This window comes from Callospermophilus lateralis, chromosome 10, assembly GCF_048772815.1.
Source record: "Callospermophilus lateralis isolate mCalLat2 chromosome 10, mCalLat2.hap1, whole genome shotgun sequence".
Taxonomy (NCBI): Eukaryota; Metazoa; Chordata; class Mammalia; order Rodentia; family Sciuridae; genus Callospermophilus; species Callospermophilus lateralis.
This window is the reverse complement of record NC_135314.1, coordinates 103,735,861-103,755,800: the sequence shown is the minus strand read 5'-3', so window position 1 is coordinate 103,755,800 and position 19,940 is coordinate 103,735,861. Positions and strand designations below refer to the sequence as shown.

General features: G+C 35.4%; 2 protein-coding genes across 6 annotated transcripts in view; one reads left to right on the top strand and one right to left on the bottom strand.

The window, feature by feature from the left end:
* The window catches only part of Smc4 (structural maintenance of chromosomes 4), a 32,532-nt gene extending 28,370 nt beyond the window's left edge, over window positions 1-4,162 (top strand). For all 3 annotated transcript variants that reach the window (XM_076867279.2, XM_076867277.2, XM_076867278.2), the window contains exons 19-24: window positions 615-759; window positions 989-1,162; window positions 1,772-1,954; window positions 2,081-2,313; window positions 2,753-2,936; window positions 3,350-4,162. In XM_076867279.2, coding sequence (XP_076723394.2) covers window positions 615-759; window positions 989-1,162; window positions 1,772-1,954; window positions 2,081-2,313; window positions 2,753-2,936; window positions 3,350-3,502 — 1,072 coding nt within the window. In that variant the 3' untranslated portion in view covers window positions 3,503-4,162. The remainder of the gene's footprint in view (window positions 1-614; window positions 760-988; window positions 1,163-1,771; window positions 1,955-2,080; window positions 2,314-2,752; window positions 2,937-3,349) is intronic.
* A 380-nt stretch (window positions 4,163-4,542) lies between these two features.
* Trim59 (tripartite motif containing 59) lies at window positions 4,543-19,533 on the bottom strand. 3 transcript variants are annotated; one of them, XM_076868189.2, is made up of 3 exons: window positions 19,374-19,533; window positions 18,216-18,289; window positions 4,543-7,431 (listed from the first exon to the last, which is right to left on the bottom strand). In XM_076868189.2, the coding sequence occupies exon 3, from the start codon at window positions 7,426-7,428 to the stop codon at window positions 6,217-6,219; it is 1,212 nt and encodes a 403-aa protein (XP_076724304.1). In that variant the 5' UTR covers window positions 7,429-7,431; window positions 18,216-18,289; window positions 19,374-19,533; the 3' UTR covers window positions 4,543-6,216. The 3 variants fall into 3 exon arrangements, with proteins under 3 accessions (XP_076724304.1, XP_076724305.1, XP_076724306.1); XM_076868190.2 differs by having other exon boundaries at window positions 19,415-19,533; XM_076868191.2 differs by lacking the exon at window positions 18,216-18,289 and having other exon boundaries at window positions 19,374-19,513.
* Window positions 19,534-19,940: the final 407 nt, after the last annotated feature.

The following is a 19,940-nucleotide window of genomic DNA, read 5'->3' as shown; positions in this document are numbered from 1 at the left end:
AGAATAATCTGGTTAATCCACTGTCTTTTCTTCAAAGATAACAGGAAAACCACTTGTTTATTGTTAGGAGCAAATGAATGCTTAACACAGGTACAGTGCTGTATACCTGTAATCCCAATGACATGGGAGACAGAGACGGGAGGATCGCAAATTCAAGGCCAGACTCCTCAACTCTGTTAGACCATGTCTCAAGATATTAAATAAAAAGGCCTGGTAGTGTAGCTCAGTGATAAAGCATCCTTGTATTCAATCCCCTGTACCCCCCAAAAAAAGAATGCTTAAGAGATTGAAGAATCTCTAAATCTGTTAAGAAATTGACAAAAATGCTTGATGATCTAATAGATAACTTGACATGATAGTCAAAGATTTGATGACAATAGAAGTTTATATAAAGAAGTTTTATTAATATATTGAGTGTGGTAAAATAATTGATTCCATAGGTACTTATAAATGCATAAGAACTAAGAATGATTCAGTAAACCATAAACTTAAAAATCTGATTGGAGAAAAAAAATGTCACTGAAAGTTCTTTGGTAGGGCTGAGGATGTGGCTCAGTGGTATATTTACAGAAGCAACAGATTAATCACATTTTTTTGTCATTTTGGTTCTTTAGAAATCTTAAAAAAGCACAAGACTCGATCGTTCTCACAGAGAAAGAAATAAAAGACACTGAGAAAGAAGTTAGTGACTTAACAGCAGAGCTAAAAAGTCTTGAGGACAAAGCAACAGAGGTCATAAACAATACAAATGCTGCAGAGGTAAGAATTGGATATATAACCTCAGTGCCTTATAGTAAGTTAGTAGGTTAAAAGTTTTTATAACTAAGCTTATGAAAACTACAGCTTTTCTGTGAATTAAGGTGCTTTATTTAAAACGGAAGGGATATTGGGAGAGATTGCCCCTAACTCCCATCTTTGTAATGTGAAAATATATATCTGTTCTATTTGGGAAGATCATAACCTTATAGCAGTTCTTCTTGATTTTTAGAAGTCCTTACCAGAGATCCAGAAAGAACATCGTGATCTACTTCAAGAATTAAAAGTTATTCAAGAAAATGAACATGCTCTTCAAAAAGATGCACTTAGTATTAAGTTGAAACTTGAACAAATAGATGGTCACATTGCTGAACATAATTCTAAAATAAAATATTGGCAAAAAGAGGTGAGATTGCAGGGGCTGGGGTTGTAGCTCAGTGGTAGAGTGATTGCCTAGCATGTGTGAGGCACTGGGTTGAATTCTCAGGACTGCATATAAATAAATAAAGGTTCATCAACAACTAAAAAACAATTTTAAGAAAAAGATGAGATTGCTGCCATTAGTTAACTTTGTACCAATTTTTCATGAAAAAAGGTTTGGGGTGTTTTGTTTTTTGAAATTTATTTTGACTCTTAATTCTGTGATATAATCAGTTTTCAGGTTTATAAGGGGTATAATGACCAGTAGAAATATTAAGAGAATTCTGTTTAGTAGTTAGTATAGGGCAGTTACTTTTTCATCCCATGTTTTCATGACTGTACTTTTTTATGTTCATTTAAAAAAAAAAAAAAATAGTGACCAATGCCCATAATCCCAGCAACTGAAAAGGCTATAACAGAAGGATTGCAATTTCAAGGCCAGCCTTGGCAACTTGATAAGACCATAACTTACACAAAAAGCATTGTGGATATTGCTTAGTGGTAGAGCTCCCCTGGGTTCAATTCCCAATATTACAAAAAACTAATAATGAATCATAGAACCATTTCTTCTTTCTCATATAAATTGAACTTTCAGATTTCAAAAATATCATTACATCCTATAGAAGACGGTCCTGTTGAAGAGGTTTCAGTTCTGAGCCAAGAGGATCTCAAAGCAATTGAGAATCCAGATTCTATAACAAATCAGATTGCACTTATGGAAGCCCAGTGCCATGAAATGAAACCAAACCTCGGTGCCATTGCAGAATATAAAAAGAAGGTATGGATGGACTATTTATATGTAATAGGCAAATTCTTTTAGTTCTTAGTATAAATTAGGACCTTTAATGCTAATTCAGATCTCAAATTTATATCTGAATATATTTTTCTCACAATCTTTTCACAGGAAGAATTGTATTTGCAACGGGTAGCAGAATTGGACAAAATTACTTCTGAAAGAGATAGCTTTAGACAGGCTTATGAAGATCTTCGAAAACAAAGGCTTAATGAATTTATGGCAGGTTTTTATATAATAACAAATAAATTAAAGGAAAATTACCAAATGCTTACTTTAGGAGGAGATGCTGAACTGGAGCTTGTAGACAGCTTGGATCCTTTCTCTGAAGGAATCATGTTCAGGTTTGTAAAGTTTAGAATCCTGTGGCCTATTTTACATGTTCTCCAAATTGACATTTCTTGAGAAATGTGAAGGTGGGATCTACACATCTTGGTTAGAAGGTCAATATTTATCTGTTTAAATGTAATGGCAATTTACAGCATAAATTACATGCAAATAGCAGATATTTAATCTTTCTCTGATTTCTACATTTTTAATTTTCAAGCCTTTTCAATCTACATAAAGACTGAGAAATTATGCAGAATAAGGAGAAAGAAGAGCAAGCAGTACATGAAACTGCTGTTTGGTATATGTTCCAACTGGTAAAATTCATATTTTTGAAAAAACAAATGAGATTTCCAAGTAGAAAGGTGGTAGAAATCAGTTATAGAAAACAAATCATGAAGTTTTAACCTCAGCTTTACAAGTAATGTAACTGAAAGATTTTCATAATTATTGCAGTGTTCGACCACCTAAGAAAAGTTGGAAGAAGATCTTCAACCTTTCAGGAGGAGAGAAGACACTTAGCTCATTGGCCTTAGTATTTGCTCTTCACCACTACAAACCCACTCCTCTTTATTTCATGGATGAGATTGATGCAGCCCTTGATTTTAAAAATGTGTCCATTGTTGCATTTTATATATATGTAAGTAATGGTGGATTTTGTTTTTTTTAACTCTGGAAGATTTGTGGTTTCCATATACATTACATATAGATAGAATTCCTTAAATTCTTTCTTATTACTGAGCTTTTATCCCTATTCTCTAACTCCCTGTCCTCTGGTATCAAAGGAGACCAAATAAATTTATTTATTTTGAAGAATAAATTGATGATGCAAATTAGTAGAATCACACTTAGAATCCCAGGTCTCCTTCTAGATCTTTTCTATTAGATTTCTACAGTTATGCTCCAATATTTTCTTCTTAAGCTCACACTGATTAAATGTTAACAATCTATGTAATGTTGAACTTACACTGCCAAAAAAAACTTGAAAGTTTAGCTGTTTATTATGTGATTTACCTGCTACTACTTAATATTCCTTATTGTTTTTCTCTTTAGGAACAAACAAAAAATGCTCAGTTCATAATAATTTCTCTTCGAAATAACATGTTTGAGATTTCAGATCGACTTATTGGAATTTACAAGACATACAATATTACAAAAAGTGTTGCAGTAAACCCAAAGGAAATTGCATCAAAAGGACTTTGTTGAACTTGTTCATACTGAAGAGTCTTCAAACTGAATTAGAGTTGTATAAATATTCCTAAACTGTATGACAAAACGCTTCTATTTTATTTTATGCTGTTATTGTATAAAATATATATATTCTCTATATTGGGAAATTGTAAGAATGTGTTTTGTTAAGTGCAAACTGGAGGAAAATAAAATGCCAGAGAGTAGGTGACTTGCCCTACTTGGCCTACATTGGAAAGGCTAGCTAATCTTGTTTAAATTCTTAAGGCATTCCACTTAATTTACTAATTCTGACAATCACTGTTTTTATTACCTAAATAGGAACATTTTCTTGCAATTAGGAACATTTTCTTGCAAATCAGTCATTCTAAGTTTTTACAGGGAAGAGTTTGTACATTTCTAAAACTTGATGTATCCATTTAAAACTTAGCATAGTAACACAAGATAGCATTATGCTAACAGATTGTCAGGATTTTATTAGGAAGTTATGCTACTAGAAATAGTCTGGGAAACAGTTTTCAGAAGGAATTTTTGTATTGAATCAAGTCTTTGCCTTAGCTCTTCAATCAATCTCTAGATATCCTCAATAGTTAACTCCTCATTCATTAGGTATTAAAAATCCAACATAGTTTGCATCATACTAAAGCCATTGAAAATGTAAACACTGGCAGCATGAACCTAAATAAAGCAAAATCTGAAACTTCCAAGTATTGTCATTGCTTGAAATCAAGGTTTCATAAGGGAAAAATAAGTTTAATAAGGGATGGGATATGTGGTTTGGTATCAGCACTGCTATAATCAAGTACTAAAATTGGAGAAGTGAATGAAATTATTGAACAGCTAAAACCAAAATACCTAGTGCCCATATGAAAATTCCTAATTTTGACCACCTCATTAAGCCAGTCAATGCAAATAAAATACCAAAAGGAGTTTATTAAAATGAATTACTTACACATAAGAAAATTTCAAGATTATGTACTTAAAGGGGTACAGTCTCATCCTATGAAATATAAAGGAAGCATAGTAGTCTCATTAATGTCAAGCCTAAATTGCTGTATTGCTGTTAATGGGCATACACTTTGATTTCTAGCTACAAGTAATTCTTGGAACACCTAATTTATTAATTAGTCTTGGCCAATTCAATTTGAGCATAAACTGAAAAGAATCCATGGGTTCTCCGTATGACTTGTTCTTATGTGCAAAAAAATGGGTTAAGCTAACACATTTTTTGCTAATAGTTACTGGAAACATAGGATAATTGAATTTTATCTTAATGGTCATTAAACTACAATGTCCTTTATTGCTTTTTTAGATTTCTAAGCAAACATTTAGTGCTTAGGTCTATGTACCAGATACCGCTGTTTCTTACAATTGTCTTTAATAGCTGGACACGACTCACCTCTCATTAACACCCTTCCAATGTTCTGACCACACAATGATTGTGCTGAATGTAGACCAATTGTGATCCTATATCAATGTAATGCCATCATCTGTGTTGACTTAATCTCAGCTGGTAATAAGACCTTAGGAGTTCTTTAGAACTAGTTCCCTGAACAAAGTTACATTCATTCATTATAACCTAGCTATACATAATCTGTAGGACTAAGAACATTACTGACCTGGAAAGTCTCTGAACCAAGTAAGGCCCAGAAAGGTCATCCAAGAGCAGCCAGTCTGGGATTTTTGGAAAGCAAATGAGTTTGTATGCTCTGGATTTCACAGGTAATGGGACAAAAGTCCTCCAGCAAGCACCACAACTACAGCCCATTACGGGAATTTGAGTTCTGGCTTAATAGGCTCCTCCCTTAAGAAAAGTTCAATATAAGTTTGCATTACCCATTGGAACATGTGACCAAATTTTATTTTTTTAAGATGAATATAATGCTATCAAAATCTTAGAAATGAAGTATACATGACTATCTAGTAACATGTTTTACAGTTTTTATCCAAGAACTGATTTGACTAAAACATTACAAAATATTTTTTGGTAGTGCTGTAGATCACATAGGCAAGAGCTCCACTACTGAGCCATAACCCCAGTTCTTAAAAAAAAAAAAAAAAATTTTGAGAAATGAGCTGGGGGAGGGGATCTTGCTATATTGCCCAGGCTGACCTTGAACTTGAGATTCTTATAACTCAGCCTCCCAAATACCACCACACCCAGCTCCCGAATGACAAATCTTAATATTAGAAATTGTCATTGTTCACTAATATTGACTTTATTTGGAAAGGTGTTAAACATTTTGGCGCTCTTTATCTAGTTCTGTTTGACCAAAAAGATCTTAAAGCAGTCCTTTGTCACAAGACTTTGCTGCTTGACCTTTTAATCTTTTAATATCCTTATTCATCCATTCAAAGGCTTCAAGCTTTTAAGGATTTTTTTTTTTTTTGAGAATTTTGCCATCTTTTTAATCTAAAAGCTATATAGAGAGAAAAATGCAAAGCCAATAGCATAAAATGTTTAAATGGTCCCAGCAGCTTTAAGTCAACCTCTTTCATTCAAACAATAAAAATTAATTTCCAAATCAATTACTAGATTTTATGGTAGTTTTCTAATTATGACTTAACTATTATGTCTGACATCTCTTCAACAAAAGCATAAGTTTTAACATTTCTATATATTTGTTGCAAATCAAGTTTGGTTGCTATTTATGCTACCCCTATTTCTTCATTTAGCAGTGGTTAGCTTCTGCTATATACAATGAGCCTATTTACAATTCTGATTTAAGTTTTCAATAAGAAACTATTTTCCACATGAATTCCTTTAGCAAATATAAGGCATGACACAGTATATTTCTTAAATCATTAAGACTGTTAGATAAACTTTGGTAAATAGACAGAGAGACTTCAGAAAAACATATTGAAGTGATTTCATTTAAGAAGGTTATTATGTGTTGGTTGAAAAAGAGTATCAACATTAATATCACTGAAATTAGTGTAACTATAACAATGTTTAAAATTTTAAAAAATTCTACTTCTTTTTCATCCTTATCAGGCCAGGAACATGGCATTCTTTTTGAAGAGATTTTCATTTCAGGAATGAGAGCTTTCTTAATTTGTCCAATTTCTGTTCTGCTCCACTCTTCTTTTAATATTTTGCTTACTCGAGGATAAATTTCAACAGGCTGGACCTCAGGAAGTGGTCTTTGTTTCAAGATCTGCACACGTTGGCGGACATCATCAATTTTTTCAAGAAATTTAAGTGGAGACTCATCTTGTAATGAAGTTGTCACTGTCATTAATTCAAGCTGCTGCTCTCTTATTTCTTTCATTCTTTCAATTTGCGGAGTATATTCTTGATTAATCAGATTCCCAACATCACAGAGAGCTGTTAGGAAAAATTTTTTTTTCTGTTCCAATGTATCCATAAGCTCCTTAAAATACTGGAGAACAACTTCCTTATCACCTTGGACCATTTTCTCAGAATGCGATTTTTGTTCCTCTAGCTTTTCAATAAGACGAGTAAGATCTGTCCAGTGTGTATCAGTTAACTGTTTAAGCAGTTTTTGAGGTGTGTCCTTTTCTTTCAGATAAGCACTTTGAAGGTCATCTATAGGATGACCATGATGTTGACCTATAGTGAGGCAATGACCACAAACTAATTTTTTATCTAGAAGACAATAAACATTTAATGGCTGCCGATAATGTTCAGGGCAGGTGACAATATCTGGATGGTCTTCTTGCTGGTACTTTTCAATAATAGCCCTTAATGCAAAATTAACAGGTAATGATTCAATACCAGTTGGAGCAATTTCAATAATACTTCTGCAGTTAGGGCACTTGAGTGGAATTCGTAAAGGTCTCCATATATAAAAGTTACCAGATGCCTGAAGAACATTTTCCAAACAATTTCTACAAAATGTATGAGAGCATGGTAGTACACGAGGATCTTCAAATATACTGTAACAAATGGGACACGTTAACTCATCCTCAAAATTGTGCATTTCCTGTCAAGAGAAAGAAATATATTTAAAGTTTACATATAACAAATACATTATATAAAGTTTCGGTCATTAACCTCCACTATACTTGTCACTGAAAAGGACAATTATTAAAAATTTTAAAAATGACATTCTTAGTAATTCAAATCCTAATCTAGTATTGAATTGATAATCTTTAAGAGTTTATTGAAAAGTCAACCCAAGCAAAATGATTACAATTAGTCATTTAAATTTACTTCAAATTAGTCGTTTAAATTTGTTACCATGTACTGAAGACTTAAGAAAAATTCAAAATATTCTGCTGAAATCTAATTACAACTACTATATGCAACTTTTTTTCATTATGCTAAAATCAAAATTTATAGCTAAATGAATTTAACATTTTCAATAAGAAAGTTTGCATTGTCAAAAGATGTATCTAATGAATAAACAAAAATAAATATTTCTACTACATAATGTTACAGAGTTAGCAATATAATATTTTTTAATTCAAAAGGAAAAAACATGCTGAGTTGGCTCAGTTCTTTAATTCAAAAGGAAACATAGTCCCCAGTTGGCTCATTCATGTTTTGTTCTTTTTGTACTGGGAACTGAATCAACCCAGTCCTTTTTTTGTTTGTTTGTTTTAGATAGAAGTTGCAATCCTGTCTCAATCTCCCAAATTGCTGGGATTATAGATGAATGCTGCTGTTTTTGCAGTACTGAAAACAGAATATAGCCTTGTACATGCTAAGAAAGCCCTTTACCAATGAGCTAGGAATTAAACCAGTCCACAGTGTAATTTTCTAAAGCAATAATTTTAACTTGAATATTTGGAAAAGAAAAGGATTTTAAGTAGACCTTGAAAGAAAAATCAGTTCGAAATATGAAAAAGTTGATTCTGATGACTCTGAAGCACTGAGTAGTGAAAAACTAAAGTACAGATGCTAAAGAAGATAAAGGACACCATTAATCATCTTTCCTTCACTAAAAGATGTGTATGAGACAGAAAAATAAAATCCAGTAATAGTTCAGAAATTTACTGACACAAGTAACGACTTCTTCACAAGCTATTGATACTTTCAACAACAGAAGCCTGACTTACCCCTTTGATGGGAAAAAAAATAATAAGTTATATCACTGTTAAAACACACAAAACAAGAAAATCCAAGTGCTAGTCATGTAAAATACTATTGAATATCAAATCCTCCTGTATTACACCAGATTTTTAGATTAAAAGTCTGTGAAAACAGCATCTAAAAATAACTAAATACACTTTTAAGAAAGATTAAAAACCTCTGTAGACTTTAGCTGTTTAGCTTCCTTTACTACATACCAAACTCCTATCCTTCAGCATGAAGCTGGCTCTGCACCAGTTTAGGACTCTGTTAATCTTATTGCACTTTTATTTCGTAGCACATAAGAGATTTTATTTATAAGAATTTTGTACCAGGCACAGTGGCCCAGACCTACAATCCCAGCAACTTTCGAGGCTAAGTAAGGTGGCAGGATCAAGAAATAAAGGTCTAGAGATGTAGCTCAGCGGTTGAGCATTCCTAGGTTCAATCAAAAAAAAAAAAAAATTGAATAAGGATAGGAATTATGTCTAAACTATGCTATATTTCTACAATCTACACACACAACACATTAAACATTCATTCCCCATTGGTTGAATCTTAAAAGTTTTTTTAATAGCAAAATTTCTATTTAGGCAAAGCTTTAGCAGGAGAGTCCATCAGGAAATACTCTATTCAGACTGACAAAATTCAGATCCCTAATGAGCCAAGCTGTGTCATACAGAGACTAAAATTTGAATTGTGAAGCATTCCAGGAAACTAAAGTTAATTGGGCAATAGCATAGAAGATAATAGTCACTGCAGATAAATTCAAGTGAATGCATGTTGGAAAACCTTTACAACTCTACCTCACACCTACAGAGACACTGAAGTCATTCAAAAACCATCCAAGAAAAACAAACATATTTCTCAAGAGTATTTCAGTGATGTCATAATGCACAATGAAGGAATACACAGAGCAGCTAGAATAAAATTTAAATAGACATTCAACCTAGATTTAATATTATTAGAGTTATTTAATGTATAAGTAGCATAACTAGCCCTAAAAAATCTTAACATTTCATTCCAAAGCCCTTTTTCTATACTTGTCAAAATGCTAGAGAAAACTTCTCTGAGAATGTATTTAGGGACCCAAAAGCTTGAATTTCTTTAGAATGAGAATATTCAAATAATAATAATAATAATAATAATAATAATAATAAGCCATCTCCAGTGCTTATATAAAATGGAACATAATAGAATAAAAAATCATGGTCTCAAAGTTACTGCTACAGTATGTAGAATTTTTATTAAAATTTAACCAGAAACTTACAGATTAAATTTAAATATCAGTGAAATCAAATTTTATTCTGACTACCCTCTTGCAGATTTCTTAAAAACTGTGGGTATCAAATTAGATAGAAATCATAACTTAAAAGGGACATGCCAAAAAAAAATTTTTTTTAATAAGGCCAGGAACTTTCTGACTGGTTACTGCCTAAGAACTACAAGATTACAGGTTGCTATCACCCTTGGGCACTATTTTTCAAAATCAGTATGACACTGTAGACCAATGGTACAGAATAGAGGACACAGAGACTAACCCACATAATTACAGTTATCTTATATTAGACAGAGGTGTCTAAAACATACACTGGACAAAGATAACCTCTTCAACAAATGGTGCTGGGGAAACAGGAAATCCATATGCAACAAAATGAAATTAAACCCTATCTCTCACGAAACTCAACTCAAAGTGGATCAAGGACCTAGGAATTAAACCAGAGACCTTGTGTCCAATAAAAGAAAAAGTAGGCCCAAATCTCCATCATGTGGGATTAGGCCCCAACTTCCTTAATAAGACTCTAATAGCACAAGAATTAAAATCAAGAATCAATAAATGGGATGGATTCAAACAAAAAAGCTTCTCAGCGAAAGAAACAATCAGTGAGGTGAATAGAAAGCCCACATCTTAGGAGCAAATTTTTACCACTCACACATCAGATAGAGCACTAATCTCTAAGGTAGATAAAGAACTCAAAAAGCTAAACACCAAAAAAACAAATAACCCAATCAATAAATGGGCCAAGGAATTGAACAGATACTTCTCAGAAGATGATATAAAATCAATCAACAAATATATGAAAAAAAATGTTCAACAACTCTAGCAACTAGAGAAATGCAAATCAAAACTACATGACATCTCAATGTAGTGTTGGCGAGGATACGGATTAAAAGGCACACTCATACGTTGCTGGTGGGACTGCAAATTTGGTGCAGCCAATATGGAAAGCAGTATGGAGATTTCTTGGAAAACTGGGAACAGAGTCACCATTTGTCCCAGCTATCCCACTCCTTGGTCTATACCCAAAGGACTTAAAAACAGCATACTACAGGGACACAGCCACATCAATGTTTATAGCAGCACAATTCACAATAGCTAAACTATGGAACCAACCTAGATGCCCTTCAGTAGATGAATAGATAAAGAAAATGTGGCATATATACACAATGGAATATTACTCAGCAATAAAAGAGACTAAAATCATGGCATTGTCAGGTAAATGGATGGAGTTGGAGAATATAATGCTAAGTGAAGTTAGCCAATCCCCCTCAAAAAAATGCCAAATGTTTTCTCTGATATAAGGAGGATGATTCACAGTGGGGTTGGGAGGGGGAGCATGGGAGGATTAGATGAACTGGATAGGACAAAGGGGTGGGAGGGGAAGGGAAAGGGCATGGGGTAGGAAAGCTGGTGGAATGAGATGGACCTCGTTACCCTAAGTAGTATGAAGACACAAATGGTGCGATGATACTTTGTATACAAATCAGAGATACGAAAAATTGTGCTCTATATGTATAATATGAATTGTAAGGCATTCTGCTGTCATATATAACAAATTAGAATAAAAAATAAATTTAAAAAAGAGATAATAACCTAATAGCTAAAAAAAAAAAATTGTATAGTTGAGATGGATGCAGTTTGTTGTGCCTCTTACACCCCAATAAAGCTGCTTTTAACAAAAAAAAAAAAAAAAAAAAAAAACTTTATGCACCAAAAACATAAAACTTTATGCAACCTGCAGTGGGGTAGAGGGGATGACAACTTTATATGAACCTCTTAAATTTTAAGTTTTAAACAGTGAAAACATCAATAATGACACTGGAAACTAGAAAACAATGAAGCAATGCTTTCGATATTCTCAGGGGACAAAAAGCCTTCCTTAATGGAACCTAAAATACATTTTGATATAAAGGTAACTAGACATGAAACCTCTCACAAATGAGACCCTGCCAATCATTCTTAATGAAGCTACTGCAGGAGAAAAGAAAATAATTCTCATCAGGATAACAAGGAAACAAAGTCCTAAAGAACAGTGTGTCTAAAAAAGACACATAACAGGGGTGTCTTTAGGTAAATAAAGGAACTGACAAAATTTTTCATGTACTTGAACATACTGAGAGGTCATAAAAAAAATAAATTTAGGAAAAAGGAATAGATATCAAAAGAGAATAAATATTATATATCCTAGCTGTTTTATTAACATAGTCATATTACATTACATGTATTCACACACACATATATCATAAAACTGATTTTACCAGAGCAACAAAAAAATGTGGGTTTTTTTTGGATGGGGTAGGGTCAGGTTTCTGGGCATTGAAACCCAGGGACTTTCTACCACTGAGCTACATTCCCATCTCTTTTGACTTTTTTTTTTTTTTATTTTTTTTATTATTTAGTTTGAGGTGACACATTATCTTTATTTTATATTTATGTGGTGCTGAGATCGAATCCAGTGCTTCACACATGACAGGTGAGCTATCACTGAGCTACAATCCCACCCCCTTGATTTTTTATTTTGAGACAAGGTCTCACTAGGTTGTCCAGGCTGGCCTCAAACTCTCCTGTCTCAGCCTCCTAAATCACTGGGATTACAGGAATGGGCCACTGTGCCCAGCAAAAACTAATAATTAATCTTCCCTTATAAGAAAGCCATTACATACTTAGAGAAAAAAAATAGTAAAAGCATATTATTTGAAAATACAGAAGTAAATACCAAAAGAAACAGTTAAAAGAGATGATTTTATTTCTGGACAGTAGGAATCATGAGTAGGGAAAGTGTGGGCAAGGGTCTGCTATTTTTATTATTACACAGTGGTTTCACTTTTAATCATTAACATGCAAATAAAAATATGTTAGCCAGCTGTGGTGACTCTAGCCTGAATCCCAAACTACTAGAGAGGCTGAAGTGGGACTGCAAGCTGGTGGTCAGACTGGGCAATTTTGCTAAACCCCTAAATTTTTTTAAAAAATTTATAAAATGTTAAAGATACATGGACAACCCTACAAGCACACAGGCAGAAAGGCAGGATGAAAAAAGCAAATCAAAACTATAATGGTCTCAAGATTCTCCTCTGGATGATCCTAATTTTTTTTTTTTTTTGGATGATCCTAATTTTCAAAAAAAGAATGGCCACAATTATCTCTCATATATGCTTTCTATGATGTGCCCTTTTTGCTACTCTCCAGTCAAGAGATGAAATCTATTCTCCCCCTAGGAAAATAAGGGATGGCTCTGACCAATAGGATACGGTTGAAGCAATGTTTTGAGTTCTAGGTATAGCCCTTAAGATGTCTGGTTGGGCTGGGTGTGTTGCCCGGTGGTACAGTGTGCTTGTTTAGCATGCTCAAGGACCTGGGCTCAATCCCAAGAACTGTCAATTAAGAAAAAAAAAAGAGGAAGAATTCTGGCAACCAGTTGCTATATAAGAAATCTAGGCTAGGGCTGGTGTTGTGGCTCAGTGGGAGAGTGCTCACCTAGCATGCACAAGGGACTAGGTTCAATCCTCAGCGCCACATAAATGTAAAATAAAGATATTGTGTCCATCTAAAACTTAAAAATAAATATAAAAAAAAAAAAAAAGAATAGAAATCTAGGATACTCTGCTGAAGAGAGGCCAAGTGGAAAAGCAATGAGATGTCAGATATGTTAGTGAAAAAAACTTCTTGGACCTACAACTAGCCAAACCTTCAAACCTTCAGAATTTTGTTACACAGTAGATAACCAGAATATATAATGAGTGAAAAAAAAATTCTACAGACAAAACTGAAGCCATACACTTTCATTAATCAAAGAAAAAAAGAAGGAATATAAAACTGAAGATTCTGCTAAAGAACAGTTTGAGTCAAGTACAACAGTAAATGTCTATACTCCTAGCTACCTTGTAAGCTGAGGCAGGAGAATCACTTGAGCCCACAAGTTCAACACCAGCCTGGGCAACACAGCCAGACCCCATTTCTCAAAAAAACAACCTGAATAAAATAATAAAGGTACTATACTAGAAAAATTAAAATTGTAGTGGGATGTAGCTCAGTGGCAAGAATGATAGCATGAATGAGGTCCTGGGTTCATTCCCAAAATCAACAAGAAAAAAAGAAAGAAAACACAAACTTGCAAGAGTGAAGCCAGGCACAGTGATGAACGCCTGTAATCACAGCAAGACAAGGATTTCAAGTTCAAAGGCAGCCTGCTGAGGCCCCAAGCAACTTAGCTAGACCTTGTCTCAAAATATTAAAAGGCTGGGGCTCAGTAGTAGAGCCCTTTCCTCACATGGGTGAGGCACTGGGTTCAAACCTCAGCACCACATAAAAATAAATAAAAATATGGTGTCCGTCTACAACTAAAAAAAAAAAAATATATATATATATATATATATTAAAAACAGGGGTGCCCTGGGGATGTGGCTCAGTGGTTGAGCACCCTGGTTCAATCTTCAGTACCAAAAATAAATTGTTAGAGTGACAAACCCTCTTAAGCTGGTTTATTTTAATAAACAAGCCTTAGCTATCTGTGATAGGCAGTCAGCCTCTAAAATGGTCCCCAACAACCTCTACTTCCTGGGTTCTTTTCTAATCTCCTCCCCTTGAGTGTGGACTGAACCAAGTGACTCCCTTCTAACACAGAAAATACACGGAAGTGAGGGTACTATTATCACCTGCAAGTAATAAAAGACCACAGCTTCTGTCTCTTTACCTCTCTTGAAGCACTCTCACTAAGGGAAACAAGCTACCAGTTATAAGCAGACCAAGGCACACTTGGTATGGTGAGGAACTAAGCCCTTAAGTATAATACCCCACAAGGAACTAAGACTGCAAGCTTCCACATAAGTGAGCTTGAAAGCAATACTTCAGGCCCAGTAAAGTCTATGACTCCAACAGCTTCACTTCAAACTCATTAAGTGGCAGCGGACATAAGGCACCAGCTAAGCCACTCCTAGATTTCTGATCCATAGAAACTATGTTTTAATACTTGTTGTTTTAAAGCTAGGTAGTGACACAATCCTGTAATGTCAGCCACACAAGAGAGTAAGGTAGGAGGATCCCAAGTTCAAGGCCAGCCCGAGCAACAACCTTCTCAAATTTTTATTAAAAAAAAAAAAAAAAAAGGAATGCGGATGGGGATGTAGCTCACTGGTCAAGCTCTTGCCTAATATGTGCAAGAAATACCTGGATTCCAAAATACTCTGGGACCAGGACCAGGGCTCATAGGGTATCTACTGAGGGGTGGAAGGAGGGAAGAGTCTCTTGAGTTCTGTCAAATGTTAAAGAAACAATTTCTTGCTCAACTGTAACAGAAAGTAAATAAGAAGTTTGCAAATTGTTTTGAAGACAGTATAACAGGATTCCAAAATCTAACAGAATATAAACTAAAAATAGGCCAATTTCAAAAATGGAAACTAAGCCGGCAGGACACCCTACAGCTGTAATCCCAGAAGTTCAGGAGGCGGAAACAGAGAGGATCACAAGTTAAAAGCCAGCCTCAGCAACTCAGCAAGACCCTGTCTCAAAAATAAAAAAAATTTAAAAAGGGGTAGAGATGTGGCTCAGTGGCTAAGCACTCCTAGGTTCAACCCCTGGAACCAAAAAAAAAAAAGGAAACTGATGTAAAATCCTACACACAACATTAACAAAAACAATTCAGGAGTATAAAAAAATATTGTATCATGACTCGGCTAAAAGAGTAGTTCAGTGGTAAACATGATTAGCATGAGGGAGGCCCTAGATTCAATCCCCAGCATGTGCGTGCACTCACTTGTGTGTACACACACAATACTCTACCACTCTACCAGTACTAAATAACATACTGGTACTAATAGCATCAGAAATAGTTAATTCAGTAGCAGAAAATCTATTAATACAATTCATTCAATTATGTCAATGGAAGAAAAAATCCATTTTTCACATTAGATCTGAAAAACAGTATGAAAAAAAGTAAGCAATCCAGAGAAAGGAAGTAGAATGGCAGTTGTTAGGACCTGAGAGAGGGGAGACTGTAGTTATTGGTTAATGAGTGCAGAACTTCAGTCTAGGAAGATGAAAACATTCTGGAAATAGTTACCAAAAAAAAAAAAAAATGAGAATGTATATAATGCCACTAAACCATACATTTCTTAAAATGAATAATTTAAATGTTAGGGCTGGAGGGTTGTGGCTCAGCAGCAGTAGAGCGCTTGACTAGCATGTGTGAAGCCCTGGGTTCGCTCCTCAGCACCACAAAATAATAAATAAAGGTATTATGTACAACTAAAGGTATTATGTACAACTAAAAAAAAGTTTTTTTAAAGGAAACTGAATTTTTAAAAAAATATTAAAATCATGTTATGTATTTTATTTTTTTAAATATTTTTTCAGTTGTAGTTGGACACAATACCTTTTTTTTTTTATTTTTTTAGTTTTTAGTTGTAGGCGGACATAATACCTTTATTTTTTGTTTATTTTTATATGGTGCTAAGGCTCGAACCCAGAGCCTCACACAAGCTAGGCAAGTGCTCTACCGCTGAGCCACAACCCCAGCCCCATGTTTGTATTTTAATACAATAAAAAACCTAAAAAAAGTTTTTAACTGTCATGATTATTATCAAGTCTTTCCTCTGCCAAAATAATCTCAAAATCAGTTTATATTATTTCATGCTTTTAAAACACGCACAAAAAAGTTGCTGGGTGCAGTGGTACGCGCCCATAAGCCTAGCAGTCTGGGAGGCTGAGGGAGAAGGATCCTGAGTTCCAAGCCAGCCTCAGCAACTGAGTGAGGCCCTGATGAACTCGGCAAAACTCTTGTCTCTAAATAAAATATAAAAAAGGGCTGGAGATGTGACTCAGTGGTTAAGTGCCTCTGGGTTCAATCCCTGATACCAAAAGGAAAAAAAAAAAAAACATAAAATCAAAAGACACATATTTTCCTCCAGTGAGTACTAAAAACTTAACTACTTAGTTCAAGTTTCCCACTTTTTTTTGAAAGCACCAAGAAATATATTTTTTAAATCTCAGAAAAATGAGGCTAAATTATCTACTTACAAATTATTTCACAAATTTCTTGTGTTTAAATGTCAAAAACATGTTTGAACTTCCAAACTTTTTATGAAGTCTTTCACCAGAAAGGGCTGACTTGTGCCTCCATAGTATGTAACCAGCATATAAGATAACAGGTATGATGATAATAGAAGGAGAATTACGCAACAGCAAAAATACTATACTCATTCTCCTCTGTAAACAACTTTTTAGGTTTCAAATTCATAAAGCTTTACTGTCTTTCATCTCCAAACATGAGAATGGTTATAAAATATTTATTAGATTTTGTAATATTTGAAAAGAAATGATATTTACTATATTACAGAGTTAGATGACTTATCACAGGACTTCTGGTAAGAAAGTCTAGGAAAATTCAAGTGGTGCCATCACCCAGACTGGGGCTCACATCTTTGTGGACCTGATAAAAACTGCATTTCACGCAATTCAAGACTTCCTTAAGAAAAGCTACCACTGTTATCACCTACATACATACATATTTTTGTATATGTGGCACTGGGGATTGAATCCATAGCCTCTACCACTTAGCTACATCCTCAGCCTTTTTAAATTTTATTTTGAGTCAGGATCTCCTCTAAATTTCCCAGTAACTTTTAACTTTCAACCTCCTGCCTCAACCTCCAGAATAGCTAGGAATGATAGGTATACACGACCAGCATAAGAGAAAATTTTTAGAAATTACTTTGCCATGTATAAATATACACAAAAATAATAAAGCATCACTATAACTCTCAAACTTAAAAAGAAAAAAATTCTATGATCAGATATGATTTTAATTCTCTACCCATTGTGTACTTTTTTCTTTTATTATGATATCAACCTGTTTTTTTCCCCAAAATAAGAAAGCATTAATGAAAAGTTAAGGTTTTAATTGCTTTTTTAATACTTTTCAAAGTGAAAATATAGTGAAAAATACTCAGCAAAATATTTACTCAATATTAGCATTACCTAAAATCAAATTTGCACCTTGCTTGATTAAATTAAGATACCTTCCTTCAAAGGACAGCTAGTTATGACTCACCAAAAATGATTGGGATCAATATGTAAATGCATAGTAAAATTTTATCCAAATAACAAAAAATTGCATATCTATATGTATGAAATAATTCAATGTGTGTGTGTGTGTGTGTGTGTGTGTGTGTTGAAATGTACACATCCTTGTAAAATTTCTGGAATGGTATGGAAGCGTCAACAATGACTACCTTTAAAGTCAGATGATGGCATTATTTACTTTTCACTTTATGCTCCTTCTATAATGTTATAATTTTATACACCACCAACGTATACCTTTTTTCAAGAGACTTTTAAATTTCACCTTACAGTTTAAATCATACACTATGAAATCATAAAAATCTCTTTTATATTCACTTAACCTCTGAGTTTACCTCCTTTATTGATCTCCTGTTTCGGATACTGGATATACTTTATCTTCTCCAACTTTTCCAGATTCTTTGTTGTTCTAAAATTAAAATAATTTTATCTTTAGTATTCAGATTTAGTTTCTCAAAAAAATATATTAAATATGATGTCACGGGAATGACTGCTAATTCACTGTCTTTGATGTGTACCTTTCAGAACTTAGACCTCATTGTGTTTTTAGAAAAGTAGTGACAAATGCCAACAGTTGTTGGACTGCAAGTGGAGCTATCGATTGCATCTTGAAAACCCAATTTTGACACAAAGGAACTTTTTTTTTTTTTGTACTGAGGATTGAGCCCAGGCACTTAAATCACTGAGCCCCATCCCCAGACCTTTTTGAGACAGGGTCTCTCGCTAAACTGCTGAGGCTGGCTGGGAAACTGTGCTCCTCCTGCCTCAGCTTTCTGAGCCGCTGGGATTACAGGGGTGGGTCACTGCGCCCGTCATACAAAGGAAGTCTTTTCACGGCATCAAATATCTCACGAGCTTTCGACGCTATTAACTAACATGGTGACGACGAACAAAATATTCAGTCATTTTAGATTGCTTAAAATTAACAGGAAGACAAGAAGCATCCATAAAAGACTTGACCACTCACTCAAATCTCTATTGATTTAGGTTATTCGAATCTCACAGTTCTGGTACAGAAAAGCTGTGGGACTCTGGGTCTGTTTTAACTAATACTCTCAAAAGTGAAGTTTCAAATCTGCAAAATGGGCATACTAACAACTTCCCCTGTTAAGTCTGTGAAAACTTCACACAAAGAAGGGGCTCAAAATGGCAGCACTCTTCCTTCCCCTTCTCGAAGGTTTCTAACAAACTTCCTCAGGCTCCCAGCTAACACGCCACCTCCACATCCATCTCCCGCCCCAGGCTCCGCCAAGGTTGACCCTTTAGGCATTGTCCCGCTAAGCTCACCATCACCCCCAACAGAGCACCTTCTCCTTCAGAGAAATGCAGTTCCAGACTGGAGAAAGGGAAGTTGTTCCCCAAACACATGTGGCAAACAAGGGAATGGATGCAGCACCCAAGCCCACCCACCCTCTCCATCATCAAGTCCCCACCTTCCCCGCCAAATACACCAGTACAGCAGCCTGCGTTACAGCAAGAGAAAAGGGACTTACAGCCGCCTTCTCAGATCGGAAAAGAAAGTCCTCAGACTCACTGCGAGGAGGTGGGCGACGAGGTAAGTCCACCACGAGGACACAGAACACCACAGCAGCCGCCAGATGAGAGGCGCCAGGCGTCCCAATCCTCCTCCGCCCCAAAGGACTTCAGGTGCCCCAAAGAGGCGGCGCCTTGCAGAGCCTGACTGCGCAGACGCAGTCTCCAAGCAACGTTCAACTGCGCAACATCCGCCAATGGGAAAAAGCGCGGGGCCGCCGTTCGAAAGTAAACGGCCGCTGGCGCCAGCAGAGGTGGGGGCGTGAGCAACAGGGCGCGGCCTGAGGCGGACGCCCAGCTTTCTACGCCTGCGCAAAAGGCTCAAGCGGCCAGACTCGCAGAGGTGCTGGGAGAGAGAGCAGCTCCTCGGCTGTGGGGCGCTTGGGTGGGTGTGGTGCGCCTCGCGGGCTGGGGTCCCGCCTGAGGAAGCGTCTTGGCGCTGAGGGTTGCGGGAGAGGCGGGGTCGGGCGGGCCTGAGCTACGCTAGGATGGCTGATGGTTTCTTGAGGCATCTTTGTGGGAATGTT

Excerpts from the sequence above, each read along its gene's own strand:
- Trim59 (XM_076868189.2), bottom strand. The coding sequence starts at position 7,428 with ATGCACAATTTTGAGGATGAGTTAACGTGTCCCATTTGTTACAGTATA.